Source organism: Aspergillus ruber, assembly GCF_000600275.1.
Source record: "Aspergillus ruber CBS 135680 unplaced genomic scaffold scaffold00018, whole genome shotgun sequence".
Classification (NCBI taxonomy): Eukaryota; Fungi; Ascomycota; class Eurotiomycetes; order Eurotiales; family Aspergillaceae; genus Aspergillus; species Aspergillus ruber.
This window is the reverse complement of record NW_024467314.1, coordinates 109346-126364: the sequence shown is the minus strand read 5'-3', so window position 1 is coordinate 126364 and position 17019 is coordinate 109346. Positions and strand designations below refer to the sequence as shown.

Here is a 17019-nt window from a genome sequence, read left to right as displayed (position 1 = left end):
TGTTAGTACCCGGCGGGTCACGTGTCGCTGGGTCCGCCCTCGCTTCGGTCCAAGAGGCTATTTAGGCATGTTAGCCTGCCACCTCCGAATACACACACACATCCATTCTTAGACGTTACATCTGATAAGCGCGCTGACATCTGCGAGTAAACCCAGAGTCCCTTCAGGGGTATTCACAAACACCTAGCATCAGTGATCCAAGGGGACGCGATGGGATAGGAACTCTTCAGAAGCAACTATACATCCTCCAAACGCATTAGTCAATACTCTCCTTGGATATGTTGAAATAGATACCTGGTTGTGAGTGGGAATCTAGTTTGTGTCGTTATCTCAGTCCTACGTTCTGGTCAGATCATTCAGTACCATAGCCCTTCGCCGAGAGCTTCCATTCCACATCCATTCCTGTAGTGTGAAAGGTGTACTGAAACCCGTAGGGAGTCTTGGCAGGTGTCCCGAAACCGAAGACAGAAGACTCACTGGAAGCCTACAGAGCATTCGCACTCCGGATAAACAAGTTCAAACTTCAGCTCAGCTCGGCCATGATATCTCGGAACTACATAAGTAACCTAAGTCAGGGTGAAGCGCTCATGAAGCGTCTTACACTCCTTCGCTCTGTGACGTATGATTCCCAGGAACATAACCAGCGACGGGAGATATTGAGACTTCTCATTGGTCTTCTGGGGCATCTTGGTGCTAAGAAGCTCGCCCGGATAAGCCCTGTCTCGAATCTACTACCACGTAGGAATTACTCTCTTAATAGCCCTGCAACATACCAACGGCATGGTAGGGCAGATACCGGGTTATTTCCATGATGTGGGCACTAAAAGTGAAGGATAAAAAGCCACTGCAAGTGAATGCTTCATTGCCTCTTTCACTCTTTGTTTGCTGCCAAGCAATTTCTATGGTCTTTTAGATAGCAAATATTTCAATTACTATCTCGCTCCATCTCCTCCCTCTCTTCATCCATTTTTACAGAATATGACCAAAGTTCCCTGCAATAGTATCATGGTATCTATACCAATCCACGGATATTTTATGTTTAATAGAACCACCTACATCCATCTATAAACGCAAGGGAGGACGCTCACGGCAGAAAAGATAGAAAATACTCGAGTTTAAACCGTTACCCTCAACATGCGATTGTTGACCGGGAAGTGCACCGGCCGCCGTAACCAGAATGTCGACACCGAACACCCACAGAAAGACGAGCAAAACGTTCCATACAGTCCTTAAGCGGAAGCGTCTCACTCTGCGTGAATAGCAAGGCCCGAGAGGCATCCTTTATCCTCTAGCAATAAGTACAACCAGATGAGGAAATACCACATCCACTTATTGATACTGTGGGAGACGTGGCACAACTTTCTTGAAGTCGTCACTTGTGATTGCAAATGACGCCTTCCAAAGATCGAATTTACCAAAATTGGCACGAGCAGGGATCCCCATTCAACGTGGCCGACAATTAGCGAGAATGCCCTTCCTCTGGCGTGATTGATATCGTTGGCATGCACGACGTAGGCATTTTCCAGACTAGCGACGAACTGTACCAGCGCAGGTAGAGATGGGGACGTCATGCACAGCCACTCACTACTTTGCGCGTCGTTATACTAGAGCTACAAATCACATGGAAAATGACAGCGAGCGAGTTTGATGGCTATTACAAAAAACCATTGGCCGCGCTTCCGATGTTCGCGGCGTCACTTTGCCATTCGAATACGAAGCGTGCCTGCTGCTAAAGAAGCATAGGACTATTCTGATTGCAACGGCAACCTGGAACAGCCCAAAGGGAGATGTGTTCTAGTTGCAACAGTACTGGTCGGACCGACACAGAAGTCTTGACGGCTGGCCTGAGAAACCACTTTGTGAGATTTAAACCCTTGTCTAGAAGAGTCGCGGGACAAATCATGAGGACTAATTTTTATAGTGGCTATACTCTAAGAAAAGGAAGATATAAAGTACAAGGACTATGAAACGGTGCTGCTCATGGCCCTAGTCCGGTGAAAAGAGCAATGTGGAACGTGTACAAACACGGATCAATCTTATAGCTCTCGTTAATAACCGTTAATGCTTAAGGACGGGCTATATGCAACGGGACGGACGCCTTGTTGATGTGCATGTTCTGTACACCGACCAGATGAGATTGCAGACGATAGTAGTAGTTGCTATTTTACGTCAGAAATTCCGAGTTAGATTGCAGACGATTTAACCTCCACGAGAAGCCCTTGTGCGAGTAGAATCACGTGTCCTATAGTCCCGAAATTATGGGTACACTGGCTCGGAACTCTCCATTCGCAGGCAGGTATCCGAACAAAATGGAGTTCGAAGTTCTAATCGGGCATATCTCCAACAATGTTTCCCCAACCAGAGACGAAGTGACAACTTCTCATATTAACCTCGACAAGAACAGCTTCTTTATCAAGCTGTAAACACGAGAATGATTTTGAGACATGGAGATAGACTCTGAAGACCTCGTGGAAAGCAAAGGTTGAAGACAGAAGCTAGCACCGGAAAACAGCAATTAATCGACAGGACCATAATAGTTTCCAAGGCCTATTTGGCCTAAAACTATAATGGATCTATCAACCAATGAAGCGCTCAAAAACGCGCCAAGCGTGTCCTCTTTGCCATCTGCGGAAGGCTTGTCCAGCCATCCCCTGGGATCCTAAGAGAAGACCATGAAGGGAGGTCTCCCGGCCATGGCATCAGGATAATCAATTACGTCCATCGCCTAGCTCACAATTGACATGGTATTGGGCAATCCATGTTACAGTCATGATTCATATACCAAGGATCAAGTCTCGAGCTGAAGAATCGATCCTACCCACATGTGGCATTAAAACACAGCTAGCAAGCAAAATGTGGCTTGCTAGTCGTCAAGATTTGGATATACCCCAGCAGAGGTTGAATAGCCTTTGTCCTGTCGATCGAGATACTCCATGTCCTGTGTCATTTTGCGAAGCCGGAGTGCCGACAACATACGGCGTGGTCCTTGTCGCTTCACTTGAAGCAAGTCCTGTCTGTCGTACAGCACTACACATACGCTATCAGTAAGAGCGTCGCCATGCCGCAAGTATCCATTTGAGGCCTACAAAAAATAAACGCCGTTCATTCAAGATCCTAGGCCAGGAAGTGCTACCCATTCACTATAGGGATAATGGCAAACTATGAGGAGCAGACTCAGTTGACTGACGTCAGGAGCGGGCAGAATTGTGCTATATGTATGGTACCTGGAAAGAAAAGGGAGCATCTGTGTGAGAGCTGGCCATTTCGAGCACATGGGTATATGGTAGAGCTGCTAGATCAACCAACGGAGGAGACACGGCAGACCCACAGAAAACTGGTACAAAGAGCAGCTGTTCATCGTGAGCGTGTATGGCACAAATATGAAGATGAGTGGCGCTCGTTTCACCTTGGAATATCTACGGGCTGTCAATGGCAGATTTATACCAGTGAGCCAGATACGCCCGGTTCGACTGACTGGCTTCTTTCATCCGCAAATGTTTCACGCATGGCTTGGGTCTCTGCGTTTATTGACCGGATTAGTCGCGGACGGCTACATCAGCGAAGGCTGAAAAGCTGATGTTGCCCTGGTGCAACACGTTCTGTTATGACGAATATGGGGCATTTCGCTAGAGCAATACCAATATTGTACACGGACAGCTTTAGGATTCCAACTTTTACAAACGGCTCCATGCTCTGCTTATATAGCAGCATCACTCAGAAATGCGGAATGCTCTATACAATTATATTGGTATGGCAGAACGCGGCGAAGGATAGCAAAGATGTGATGAAACCGCCAGTGAGTTCTCTGATGTGCAAATAGTAGACTCCAAAACGCCTCTCCTGTCTCTCGAGCATTTGGGCATGACCAAGGTTCTCTGCAATATTTTGCGCGTTATATTTTGTGCTAATATCTACCTGGAGGGGCTAATCGCAGATACATTGGCTCGCCATGCATTTCATTCCCACCTCCTTTAACGGGCCTCGCTGTCGCTCAAACGACTCGATTTACAACCATGACAACTTTGTGCGCGTTCATACTACAAAGCACACGTGTATACTATCTCTCGATATATGTCCCTTATCAGTCTCCCATTCTTGCGTGTAATAGTTACCAAGCCTGTCTAGGAGCAGAAGATCCCAGTCAGTGCATAATTAGCTCGGGCAACGAAGTCATATCATTGTCAAGAATGACAGCAGTGTTTTTCTTGCTTATGAGGGATGGATTGCTGGTTCCCACAGAATTGGGAAGATCCTGTCATTTCGTTCGAAGTAAGCAATCTTTGCTTTCAAGTTAAATTCCCAGAACACTGCTTACATGTTTAATCAGGCCAAGCGACGCCACGCCGCGGTAATGCACGTGGGGAGTTGGAAGGATGAGGGCTATTGCGAGAACATATTAGAACAGAAAGTCGCCAAGCTTCTCGGCCAGGCGATGGAGAACAATCGTCAGGTATTGGCCACTATGTTAATCGACCAAGAAGCATTTGCAATCAACGTGTGCGGTACCAAATTGAAGATACCAGTCACCTACTTCACCGGAGACTACCTTGTGGCGGTGAATATCAAGGTAATGCCGACTGATCACATCCTTCGGGTTCGGTGGGACTTAGAATTGTATAGACTATCATGTAAGTCTGTGAGCTCGCTTTTTTTTTTTTTTTTTTTTTGTGTGTTGACTGTATAGCAACCATGCGTCTGTTTATACTCCTGAGGCGCCGACGATAAACGACTCCTTCTGGACTTGAGCGGGATGAGAATCACCAGGAGCAAAAATACCGAGAAGACTACCATGAGTGTGCGCTCCTTCCCTTACATTTCACAGGCGGTTTTGGCTCGCAGCCCTTATGCTGTGGAACTGGTTCCATAACCACAGATTTGGCTGATCGACCATGCTCATGCAAATCATCTACAAACTCGATTTTTCAGATATCCGCGCTCAGATACAGCAGCATGAAACAAAACATAGTAATGAATGCGTTACCAAGTAAAACGGGGCTATGCCGCTGGTGTCCATTTTGGCGCTGAGGAGGTGGGGAAATACTGCGCAGACATCCTAGGTAAGGAGGTTGCAGAGCTGTTGCCACAGGTGATAGGGAACAGCTTGGAGCTCTTAGAGGATGGCATGACCAAGGAATGTTTGAATTGAGTGTACACGGTATTCGGTTCAAAATCACTGCTGCTCACATCACACACGAATATGAACGGTGCCTACAAAGATACATTTTGAACATCCCCTCCCCGGTCCATGGGTGAAATAGGAAGGATACCGACGCGAGCTGGGAATGCAACAGGCCAAATAATATAGCAATATGCTTTTCCTTACTGCTGAACAAAAAAAAAAATTCAACCATACATGCCATTAATTCACATATGGGGAACTTGTGAGATCACGGCAATATATTTGACTGCAGATTACTTTGCAGTGGTAAGCAACAAAGTGATACCAACCATCAAGATATTTTTGGATCCACAAACTTCCTCCCTTGGGTCCCCAGACCTAATGGGGACCCCAGATGAGAGCGTTGATGCTCCGCAGTGGTTAGCTAGGATGAACAGCTTATTTGCAGTGACCAGGCGCGGATCGATCTTCTGCAAATGATCTTGCTAGGAAAGGTTTCGATGCCGGGAGGTCTTTTTGGGGATTTGCCCTGCTTTTCGAAATTAGGCCTAGTATTGCGCATATCCTACATTTCTTTCGCCGTCTTTGCTAGCAATTTGCACACAACAGCAGTCAACCCCAACTGCTTCCATGTCTGATAATCCAGAGTTAACGACCCATTAAATATCGGACACGGAAAAGAGTTACCATCATTCTCATATCTCGGGCAATTTTGACGGTGATTATACGGAAAACCTCTTTGGGAACCCCTTAGACATCGGCGTTGTTTAGCGACAAGTTCAAGCAAGTATTGAAATTTGCAATGAATTGATACGTCTATCAAACTCCTTTTCGGCCATATTCAGGCGAACACCTACACGCTCCGAGCTCAGTCATCTTTCAAGGATCGACTTGTGTCCGAAATTGTTCCTAAATATCAATCACGACGTGTCATGTCGCGCGACGTTGGCAAAGTCCTAGAGGAAAAGACCTAGGAGTCATCCCAGGCTAGCCGAGAGCGCGCATTTAAGCGGCTACAAAAAATGATGAAATAAATGCTGATATCTTCCACAATGCCATGTCTTTCCCGAGTAGGCCAAGCAATTCTTTAACGAAATTATGAAGGCTGTGTTGCAAGAGGGAGAGTTAATCCCAGAAAATCCAGCGGCTCCTGCCCAATAGCGTCTAAAAACACACCAATTCCCAGCAGGAACCAAAATTGTGATCAGCAGTGATACTAGTAATGGTAGTGAGGATGGCAGTGAGGATAACTCTGAGGATGCTGGCCAAAAAGTGACTGCAGACGCTGAAATTATGTTGGATATGATCGGTGCCCCTAATGTGATTGGTCCCTTGGACGATTAAGATGGCAACGGTCAGATAAAGATATCAATATCATCAGGTCTTACACCTTAGAAGACGCATTTCAAGATGCATCACTGAGGAATATGGACCGGTCAATTCTAATACATCTGCCATGGACAGTGACTTGATGCTATCAAGTGTCGGCAACTGAATGGGAGATGTTGAAAAGCCGACAGTATATAGAACAAAGGGCAATCCATAACGAAGCCAATACATCTGCAAACAAGCTAGTTGCATTGCCATCGCGTCCAAATAGTCATCCATCGTGTTTACTCAATATCCAGCAGCGATTCGTGATGACACTCGCAACAGCGGTTGAATAGTGCATTCAATCATTGGAGTCCTCGTAATATTCGTTGTGATGGGGACGAGTCGTGTTCGGACAGATCCTATCCGGACTCTTAGGGCAGATTCGAGAAGCCGTATTAGAACCTACCACTATACAGCGAGGCTGCAGTGGCGATTCATTTTCTTTCAAGCTAAGAACCTGCGATCCCCTGTGTGGGAGTTTCCAAACTGGCATGCTTTGCATACTACAAGTTTCTTGCAAGCCATTCAGCGCGCCGGGCACCGGTTCCCTATCAAGGGAACTAAGCTTGGGTGTCATCATTCCGCGATGTGGTCAGATTTCCTATTTCGGTGGATGAGTACATGAAGCACCGGGAATATATGGACATGAACATATGATTCTATGGGTATATAGCATGACAAACGCAAATATTTGCACCAACATAAACCAGAATATAAAAACGAATGAAAAAAAATCAAAGACAACCTCATCTATCCTTCTCATCATCCCCTTCCACCTCAGCCGGCCACAACAACTCCCTATTCCAAACCCCCCAAACTGTCCCAGCACCAACAATCAACCACACAGCAACCTGCAAAACCGTCATCACGCTCGTAACCCACAATATCCCCTCCGATTGCAAAGCCTCCCCGATATCAATTGTCGCCAACGTAAATCCCGTATTTGGGAACACCATACTCCACCACGCCATCGACATCCCCAACTCCCCTTTCCCCTTGCCTTTAACCACCCGACACGAAGCGATGGTGCTGATTGCTGCGATGCAGAAGAAAAAGAACGACATCATCCACATGAAGACCGCGGAGAGAGTTGCTATTACCAGTGCGATGTCTGCTGCGGATACCGAGGTTGGCGAGGAGGAGGATGTATCTGCGACAGAGATGATGTAGCGCTGGGGCCATTTTTCCACGGCGACTTGGGCCATGCCGATTAGGGCGACTGCTGTGAAGCTCCAGGGGCCGACGGCGATGAACATTTCTGGTCGCTCAAGGGCCTTGGGGAGGCCATCTTTGTTTGCACGGAAGACGTACTCGGCGTATACGAGGAGCGACATGAGGAAGCCGAAGCCCTGCAGGGTTGTTCCGCCGATGAGCATCGGTTTAGCGTGGTGCACAGGTTGGTTGGACGTGAGTACCGATGCCATGGTTCCTGACAGCATTGCGGGAAAGGAAGGTAGAAGTCGTAGAAGCGCGAAAGTTTGCTGACTGGCCATGCACGAATGGTAAAGATACCAGTTGTGGAAAATTGCGACGAGTGTCGCGATAGCGACGTACAGCCAGAAGAGCACGCGCAGTGCAACCAGTAACCACGGACCGCAGGAGGATGTGCCGTATGATGAAATACCCATTATAATAGTTGCAATTGCCAGCACACAAGTCGGGAAGAAATGTGTTTCCTGCGGGCTCTGGAATGATTCTTTCAACGTGGACGATTTGCTAATGAACCGAATACCCATTGCGATGCTTATCGATGAAAACACGACTAGGTTTAGGATAAACACAATCTTTCCGATAATATTAAGGCCCGTGAATTGATGCGGTGTTTGGTTCAGAAGGAGTGCAATGCCTCCGGTACTCATAGAGATGGCATACCAGCCCCAAGAGACCTGGCGAATGCGCTGTCCAATAGATACACGGCCGGTCATGGTGGGATCCTTGAGGCTTCAAGGTCGATATGGGAGCAGCAGACTATGTACAACTGGTCCTTTTTATTCATGATGGCTGTTAGTTGTGCACCGGATAATTTTGTGTCGCAACTTGTTCTGCTCGGTATCCACTTGTTTTGATATGACGACACATGATGTCAAGACACGAGAAACCTCGTGCGCTTTGTATACAGCAGTTACAAAATATTACAGGGCATAAAAAGCAGGCACAAGGCAACCTGGCTGTAAGGTAATAGAACAAGACAAAAAAAAGTTTTCATGGATGGACGGATACTAGGGCTGAGATCTTATGACGTCATATCGATCGGATCGGCTGTTTATATACAAGAGTACATTGAATAAATACAACAGAGTGCGGTTACTTCCCATATGCCAACTCTCCCAAGTCCTTACCAACTTGCTTCGTCGCCTTCATAGCTTTCTCACTCCATGGCGCCATTTGCAAGAATCCATGTGGGAGCGTATCAAAATGATGCCAGACAACCTGGTTACCCGCCTCATCCAACTTGGACGCATACTCCACCCCAACATCGCGCAGCGGATCAAATCCATTAGTGTATACCGCTGCCGCCGGTAGATCCCGTAATGACGAGATTGGCTGCATCCCAGGCGAGATATATCGATGCGACGGTGGCGTTCCACGGGGAAGATAGTGATCCGCAAAAGAAAAGATGCCATTACACTCCAGGTAGATCCCCGAGTTATTTTCCGACGCAGCAGGAGTGTCGAATGGGATTCGCGCTTCTGGGTAGAGCAGGATCTGCGCGCGCATGGGTTGCGCTCTGCCGCCTTTCCCGTCTTTAACGCGCAAGGCGAGCGCAGCGGTCATGTTTCCTCCGGCACTATCGCCTCCGCCGCAGACTAGTTGGGGATTAACTCCTCGTTCCGCACCACCTTTACCCTGAACCCATTCTAGTACCGCGAGGTATTCATCTAGCTGTGTCGGGAATTGCCATTCGGGGGCTAATCGGTACTCGACAGCGTAGACCTGCGCGCCGCTCTCTTCCGCCAGTATCCGAAGACCATTCTCAAACTCATCCACCGATCCGACTGTGTAGCCTCCACCGTGGAAGTAGATTAATGCAGCGGCATCCCGGGACTGTTTCTGTTCCTCGCCGCTCCTGGGATAAAACACGCGAATTGGGATCGTTCCGTGAGGGCCGCGGATTGCCGTAAACTCGACGTGGTCAATTGAGGCCTGGAGGATTGGGGGATGATTGTGGAAGGCGAATACTTGGGTGTGGTGTTTGCGCTCGGCGAGGAAGTCGGTGCCTCCTAGTTGGAGGGAGGAGTTTTGGGTGAGGAATGTTTGGATTTGGGGGTCTAGGGCTGTTCTGCTGCCCGTTTTTGGAATGAGGTTTGGGGACATGGTACAATTCTCTGTAATTAATCAATTGGGCCTTAGTATATATAGATGAGATACGGCTCAGCCTTGTAAATAGCTGGCTTTATATAACCACCGTATATCTGACATCATACCCTATCACGACGGATACGGAGTGCCTGTGACGTTAACCATAGAATCAGTAGACAGTACATTCACAGACGACATGAATTGAGGATGGTAAACACCTGATTTCATGCAATAGAATATCTCTTACCCTGCCCTCTTCCTGGCTCCAACATCAAGAATCTCACTGCGAAGACAAATGCACCCTGGATGATTCATGATAGCAACAAATATAGTAAACCAGGTGCTCTACCTGAAGCCTGTCATTGGCTTCTGACTTATACATATTTCGTTTGGATTTTGTCCTCCAATCCTATGGGGTTGCAATCGACCTATCCTTGAAAACGAAGTCCTTATAGGGGCACGCCTATTGGCGACTGATTCTTTAAGCCTTTTCAGCACCTGTCAAGTATCCTGATATTCGGATACAATGTGTTATATCCTTTGGTAGTTGGGAAGAAGGTTCGAAAAGAATCATCGATCAAAGCAACCAAAGACCCTTTCCGGATACCGCAGCTGTCCGGTTTGGCTTTCGAACAGAAGTCCGAGTGACTCGAAACAAACTTCTCTGTTATCGAATCCAAGTCGCACAGCAAGCAAGGCATACTGCACATGCTTGCCTGGACTTCCCTATCTCCCACATACTTTATTGTTGGTCCGTCTTGGATGCTATTCCCACAGTGCGCCTTTACAACAGCAACTAAGGATCGTTCGTCCGACGCCGAAGCCCTTCCCAGTATACAATAAAATCGAATAACTACGCACATATCAGTCTTCCCTTTCCAAAAAAGAAATCTCACTTTAACCTGGGAGTTGCTTGAGAGCGGAGAATTGCTTACAGACAGCGGGTTTCTGCGCATTCATCACGCAAACGACATATATTCGTTCCTCCGCAGAACGCATTGAAGGCGAAGATTCCTCGCACAAATTTGAGGAGCCAACAAGATCTAACAGAGGAAGAAAAGTCGACTTTTTCCTTTCGCCAGAGCGAGCAGTCAGAGTGTCTCGTACGCTAAGTGATACCCTCGATTGACGCCTAGTAGGTCAGAGTTTGAGTATGTTTGCTGCAAAAATGACACTTTCTTGACCTATTTGACGAGTCTATCCAAAGGGAAACCCCTCATAAGGCATGCCTATTGCGAATCCCTCAATTTCAGGAAAGAAGCATTGGATGACCACATAATACCGAATACCAGGCCTTTCAGCGTCAGGAACCAAGACGTCTCTACATCTAAAAAGCCTTTCTTTGAGGAATACCCAGACAGGTTCATCTCTATTATGACAATGAAGGAATTTTTTTTCGGATACTGCAGCTGCTTTCATGACTTGATGAGACCAAGGACCCCGGGACAAACCTTGTAATCCTGGAAGTAAAGTCACTTTAATGGGTCACCAAGGGTCACTTTGATCCTGTATCATTCAATGGCATCCTGATGTTCGTCCCAATATGAGAAATGCAATCTAAATTCAAGCAGATATTATTCGGATATATCAAAGCAAAAAAATTTATGAGTTCGCAAACCAGGAAACCCACGTTGCAAGACTTTCACTGATTGTGCTTGCAGCACTGCTACCGATATTTCGTTGAAGTGATTCACCACTGCAACTATGCAATTTGCAGAAAGACTAATACAAGATTACGACCCAACTTACTAGGCCTCTCCATATGATCGGCCTTTAGTATACGGCCTTCAGAGGCTGTCATGAAAGTCAAGATCCGAAGCATGCCTAGGCCACTGTATAAAAGTCTCAACGACCTAAAAAGAATGGCATGCCTCTCTTGGTCAATTTCTATGAAGCACCATCCTTTAATAATAGCATTTTGCGTGCATTCTATAGCAAACATGAGTCCTCGCAGTATTCCTACACCTGGAGTGACTGGGCTAGCTCTCACAAATGCGTGAATCGAGTCATTATGCATTTCGAAGCCACAAGGTTAAGCGACCAGACAAATGGACATTGATAGCTTGAGTTTACATGTCTCTGGAAGGACATATTCCATGCTGAAAGGATAACCACGCTTCCTTCCTGTCCACTCTCAGAAACCATAGCAAAAAGCAAGTCCGAGTGCATTGAAGACGAACATCATTGTATTGCTTCCTCTCCCAGAATTTTATGACTTGGGAATTGAGACTGTCCTGTTATACTTTGGGTTTGCCGGGCTAGATGGCGGCCTCAATATAGTTCTCTTTACTCATAATGATCTCTGGGTTATTCAAAGTGCTGTCAGACGGCATGACGATTATCATGGTGCATTTCCTGTCGTCGATTGTTTCCAGGCACGCTTTGGTCGACAAATTGGGTTCTCGTGTAGAAACCATCAAAAGCATAGACGAGAAGATAGTGGTTTGAGTGAGTTGCTGCAAGGATGTGTCGTCTTTAGCCGGTCCAGAATGCCAAAGCAAAGTAGACGAACTATGGCCCATATGGTCCGTCTCAGGAGTGCCTCAAGAATAGACAAGAATGGGTGATGTGAATCTCTCTCCTCTAGGAACCGAGACATTCAACTACGTTGAATATTCAAGCGGCAATTTAATATGACAAGGTTGGATAGGCCTAAAAATGGACCCATGATGATTGCAAAATTCACGACGGAGGTGAGATTGGACAAAAACATGGTAAGATTCGACAAGCGTGGAGTTTACTCTACGAGATAACCCTCCCAAGATCATAATGCGGAGCCCCTCTTGATTGAGAACCCTTGAAGGTATCGATATAATATGCGGCACTACTTGTACTGCCTATTCTATCTGCCAACCACGGAGATCACCTCGGTAAATTTTGCTGCAGTCAGCAGTTGTTTCTACTGACATTTTCAGAGCCGGCGATATTGTCTGGGTCCTGAGGTGGATGCTCTAAAGTTCTCTTCAAGGTGCGGTTGACGACTCATCCTGAAGAGATACGATTGCGCGGGCGACTGACATATCCAGTGTAGGGAGAGCCAGGTTCGGGTGAGGGGGTTCGGATCATGATATATTAAAGTAATTCCTTTTCTCTATCTTAATCTTGGATATGACAATAGAGCTGATATGAAAGAAATACTTAGTAAACTATGGACAGACAAGTAATAGAAACACAAGGCTAGTAACGCGCTGCACGTCGGATCTAAACTAAGTACCAGGGCCACCAAGCAAGGCGAATCTGCGGACAATGCTGGGACCAATCTCGTCGTACTCTGCCTTGGTGTGGCAGTAACTCCGGAACTCAGGAGTCTGACCCAGCAAGCTACCTCCGAACCAGGGACCGTGCCTCTGCCGCTTGTGCGTCACGACGGCCACATCCAAGCCACCACTCCGGGCTCCTCCACTACGTGCCTCCGAAGCGCGGAGGCGAGCATCCACCAAGTGGCGGATATCACGCTGTAAACGCCGGCCAAAGTCCTTGTATAGGGTTGATCCTCCGGAAAGAACAATGTTCTTGTAGAGACCTCTCCGAACATCAATCGGGGAGGATTGGATAACGCCGTCGACGACGGTGGGCAGGGGGGTCAGGAAGTCGGACGAGTAGATTTCAGGGTTGAAGAAGATTTCGGGTGCCAGGAAGCGTTCGTACCCAATGTCGATGTTGACCGATCGGCCGTTGGGGGAGGTGACGGTGTGCTGCAGGAAGCGGTCGGGCTCGCGGTCGTAGCGGGCAAATTCCTTGACAATGTCGGGGCTCACATAGCAATATTCCTCCTTGACCTTCTCTGCGGTCTTCAAGCTGCTGTCGGGCTCGCCACGGTCACGAAGCAAGCTCTGCACAAAGTAGGTGATGTCTCGACCAGCAACGGGTATACTCTTAATGGAAGAACCGATGACGTAGCCTTCTGCGACGGGGATAACATGGGTCACACCATCACCCGAGTCGATCACAGTTCCGGTCAAGGATCGGTCGGTCACTTTCGAGGACGTCCAGGATGCAGCCAGTGCAAGGACGGCCTGGACGGCGATATAGAGACCAGCGCAGTTGAACGACTCGAACATGATCTCGGCGGTGTTCTCACGGTTCTCGGGGGGATTCAGGGGCTATCACCACTACTGTCAGCTATGCCTTCAACTCACAAGTCGTACTTTCAAATATAGAGGCCGATGAAATAAACAGCAGTATGGTGAGGGAATATCGTACCGGCTCAGTAAGAAGGAAGTAGTGGTCCTCGGGCTCAACCCGGAGATACTTGAAGATCGACTTGGACCAGAACCGTTCCATCGAGTCCCAATTCTCAATCTGACCATGACGAATAGGATACTTGAGGTCGTATCCAGGGCCGTTCGCAGCAGCCAGAGCTTCATCTCCAATAGAGTAATCCAAGTCCTCCGCACCACGCTTCACTGACAGGTTGGAGCTTGCCCCACCACCACCACCAGCCAGGAACGATGGCTTGTTCGAAACGGCGGGTCTGGAAGATCCTCCGGAGCCGGTCTTGTTCGCAATCGCGGTTGGGAAGACGAACGAAGGCGAGTCGTTACCGGCGAAACCTAGTCAACATACGTGGTCAGTTTGGAGCTCCCCGTAGCTTTCCCCCCGTATCGTTAAGGGTACGGAATTGCGATATCTTGATGGGACTTACCAAGCTTCGAGTATCCAGTACCGCTATATGGTGGGGAATGTCAGTCAATTCGAGTGCAATGAAAGGGAATCAGAATCGCAGCAAACAACGTACTTGTCCATGACAACGGCTGGGGTTTGGGACGCCATGGCGGATTAGGGACGAGGGTGTCGCTTCTTCTTCCGGGACCAGCGGTGAAGAGAAACCTATGCGATATAGATAGAGATGTAGTAGAATTAAATAAAAAGAGCAAAAGAGTAGGGAAGATACAAGAAGAGGAGAGTAGGAGTAGACAGTACTAGCGGGGACTCGCAGTCGGTATCGCTGGGGCGGTGCCAAGCCACGTCATGTGAGTTTCTCCCCGGACGGCACGAGATGCAGCTTCCGGTGGCTTCATACATGCCATTTTGGGAAATTCTGGCACATAATGGGGAACAGAACATAGAACTGCTATAGGACTATCTGTCAGCCAGAATTGACTCAGCAATGGTGGGCAACACTTGAGGGCAACTGCCTCTTTCTGTGCAGCCAAATTTTACACGTGAAATGAGGAAGGTGCTCCTCCAGTCTCTCCTTCACTCTTCAAGGAATTCACCTTTAAACTACTCTTTCTTTTCTAAATTCATTCTCTTTTTTTATCCTCTTCTCTACTTTCTCTCCCTAACCAGTCCTTCTGTATAATACCACCACCTAGAATCTGTACGCTCTTTTCAGATCTATTTCTATCTCTATTCTTCGTTCAGTTCTCGGGATTCTGTTCCTCTTCTCCGGCACCTCGTCCAGAGCCCCTGTGTATCCTTTTACCTCATTCCTTGTCTAGCCACCCCAGCCATAAGCCAATGTTGCCTATCCTGTCAAATTGAACAACAATCGACCTTTACTTCTCAACTCGAGACCTTCTGTGCTCGATTGTACCTTACAGCTACTTGACCCAAGACGATTACTCATCCACAGCAGTCGTCATGAGTCGACCACGCAAGAACGGTGATATCTCTGCCATCTTCGTCCACGCTGGAGCCGGTTACCACAGTCACCACAATGAGAGATCCCACCTGGAGGCCTGCGAGAAGTGAGTACTGTCCCTTCGTCACTTGCTTAAAGTTTCCTGACTGTTAGCAGTGCTGCAAAAGCAGCAATGGCCATGCTAAAGAACGGTGGTTCGGCTGTGGACGCGGTCGAACTCGCTATCATGCTATTGGAGGACTCGGAAATCACCAACGCGGGTTACGGCAGCAATCTTACCTTAGATGGAAAGGTCGAATGTGACGCAGCCATTATCGACCACGAGGGGAGAAGTGGTGCAGCTGGGGCAGTTTCTCGTGAGTATTGCCTCTTATCCTCAGTTTTTGGCCTTCGTCTCACTTTGGCAGACGTCAAAAATCCAATCTCCCTCGCGCGTGTTATTCTCGACGCCTCATCAAATCCGTTGTCCTTACACAGAGTACCTCCGAATTTTCTCGTTGGATCAGGAGCGACTGATTTCGCATATGAAAATCGACTGCCTGTTCTCCCCCATGACGCCCTCATCGCAGAAGGGGCAAAACAACGATGGAAACGCTGGAGCTGTGAACTAAGACATGCAGAGATGGTTGGAAAGAAGAAAGCTGGGTCACAACAGAATCAGAACAACCCTAATGATCGGCACATTCGTCATCCCCTACAATACAATCCGGGCCCATTGATCACTACGCCTTCGAGTATAGCAACTCCCGTGACCTCTAATCCAGATCAAGCAAACTTCCCGGGCCTTCCACCTGGTCCTATCCAAAGCCACATCCACAATCACGTTTCTAGCGAAGCCAGTAGCGCGCAAGTCCGCCAAACTATGGATATGGACGCCCCACCAGGCTCTCTCATTCCAGAGTTGCGCAGCGGGGATGACGCAGATGACGTCTCTGATACGGTAGGAGCCATAGCAGTCGACAGCTTTGGGAACATTGCTGCAGGGTCGTCTTCAGGTGGCATTGGCATGAAACATCCTGGTCGAGTTGGGCCTGCTGCACTATTAGGTATAGGTACCGCTGTGATCCCTGCAGACCCCAGTGATCCCGAGAAAGCACAGGTGGCTACCGTCACCTCAGGAACAGGCGAGCATATTGCGACAACTATGGCAGCGAACACCTGTGCATTGCGGATCTACTACAGTCAACGGAAGTGTCCGGATGGTCTGTTCGAGGAGGTCACTGAAGACGAGGCTCTGAAAGGATCGATAGCCACGGACTTCCTCGGTATTCCTCTTTTCTGGGTCCTGGCTGCTGGCGCATCATGACTGACGGTTGCAGGTCACCCCGGCGTGAAGCGCAGCCATTGCGAAGGAGCGATTGGTATTATGTCGGTTAAGAAGACTGTCGACGGGATTTACCTCTTCTTTGGCCATAACACTGAGTCTTTTGTAAGTCAGCCCCTTTTTTGATATGGTGCCATGGGACTGACCAGGAATAGGCCCTTGCTTCGATGAATAGCGAGGATAGAAAGCCCGTTTCGGTCATGTCACGCAATACGAAGGGGCACGGAAATGTCGCCCAGGGTGGTCGCGTTTGTCGACGGAAGAGGTAACTTCTCTACGATCACTTGTATAGCGATTATAGTACTGATCCGGCTG

General features: G+C 48.1%; 5 protein-coding genes across 5 annotated transcripts; 2 read left to right on the top strand and 3 right to left on the bottom strand.

Moving 5' to 3' along the window:
• Positions 1-4218: 4218 nt before the first annotated feature.
• EURHEDRAFT_403709 (uncharacterized protein) lies at positions 4219-4745 on the top strand (the record flags this gene model as incomplete). Its single annotated transcript, XM_040780244.1, has 4 exons — positions 4219-4269; positions 4328-4567; positions 4621-4628; positions 4685-4745. The coding sequence occupies 4 exons, from the start codon at positions 4219-4221 to the stop codon at positions 4743-4745; spliced, it is 360 nt and encodes a 119-aa protein (XP_040637685.1).
• A 2393-nt stretch (positions 4746-7138) lies between these two features.
• EURHEDRAFT_531701 (tellurite-resistance/dicarboxylate transporter family protein) lies at positions 7139-8418 on the bottom strand (the record flags this gene model as incomplete). Its single annotated transcript, XM_040787195.1, has 1 exon — positions 7139-8418. One exon carries the CDS (start codon positions 8416-8418, stop codon positions 7240-7242), a length of 1179 nt encoding a protein of 392 aa, XP_040637684.1. The 3' UTR covers positions 7139-7239.
• Positions 8419-8797: 379 nt separating this feature from the next.
• On the bottom strand, positions 8798-9808 carry EURHEDRAFT_458620 (alpha/beta hydrolase; the record flags this gene model as incomplete). Its single annotated transcript, XM_040784520.1, has 1 exon — positions 8798-9808. The coding sequence occupies one exon, from the start codon at positions 9806-9808 to the stop codon at positions 8798-8800; it is 1011 nt and encodes a 336-aa protein (XP_040637683.1).
• A 3033-nt stretch (positions 9809-12841) lies between these two features.
• EURHEDRAFT_413592 (actin-related protein 3) lies at positions 12842-14695 on the bottom strand. The gene is made up of 4 exons (XM_040782206.1): positions 14532-14695; positions 14439-14461; positions 13997-14346; positions 12842-13896 (listed from the first exon to the last, which is right to left on the bottom strand). Exons 1-4 carry the CDS (start codon positions 14564-14566, stop codon positions 13000-13002), a joined length of 1305 nt encoding a protein of 434 aa, XP_040637682.1. The 5' UTR covers positions 14567-14695; the 3' UTR covers positions 12842-12999.
• Positions 14696-15379: 684 nt separating this feature from the next.
• EURHEDRAFT_516265 (threonine aspartase 1) lies at positions 15380-16973 on the top strand (the record flags this gene model as incomplete). The annotated part of the gene is made up of 5 exons (XM_040786460.1): positions 15380-15486; positions 15537-15736; positions 15788-16645; positions 16700-16809; positions 16860-16973. The coding sequence occupies 5 exons, from the start codon at positions 15380-15382 to the stop codon at positions 16971-16973; spliced, it is 1389 nt and encodes a 462-aa protein (XP_040637681.1).
• Between the last annotated feature and the right edge of the window lie 46 nt (positions 16974-17019).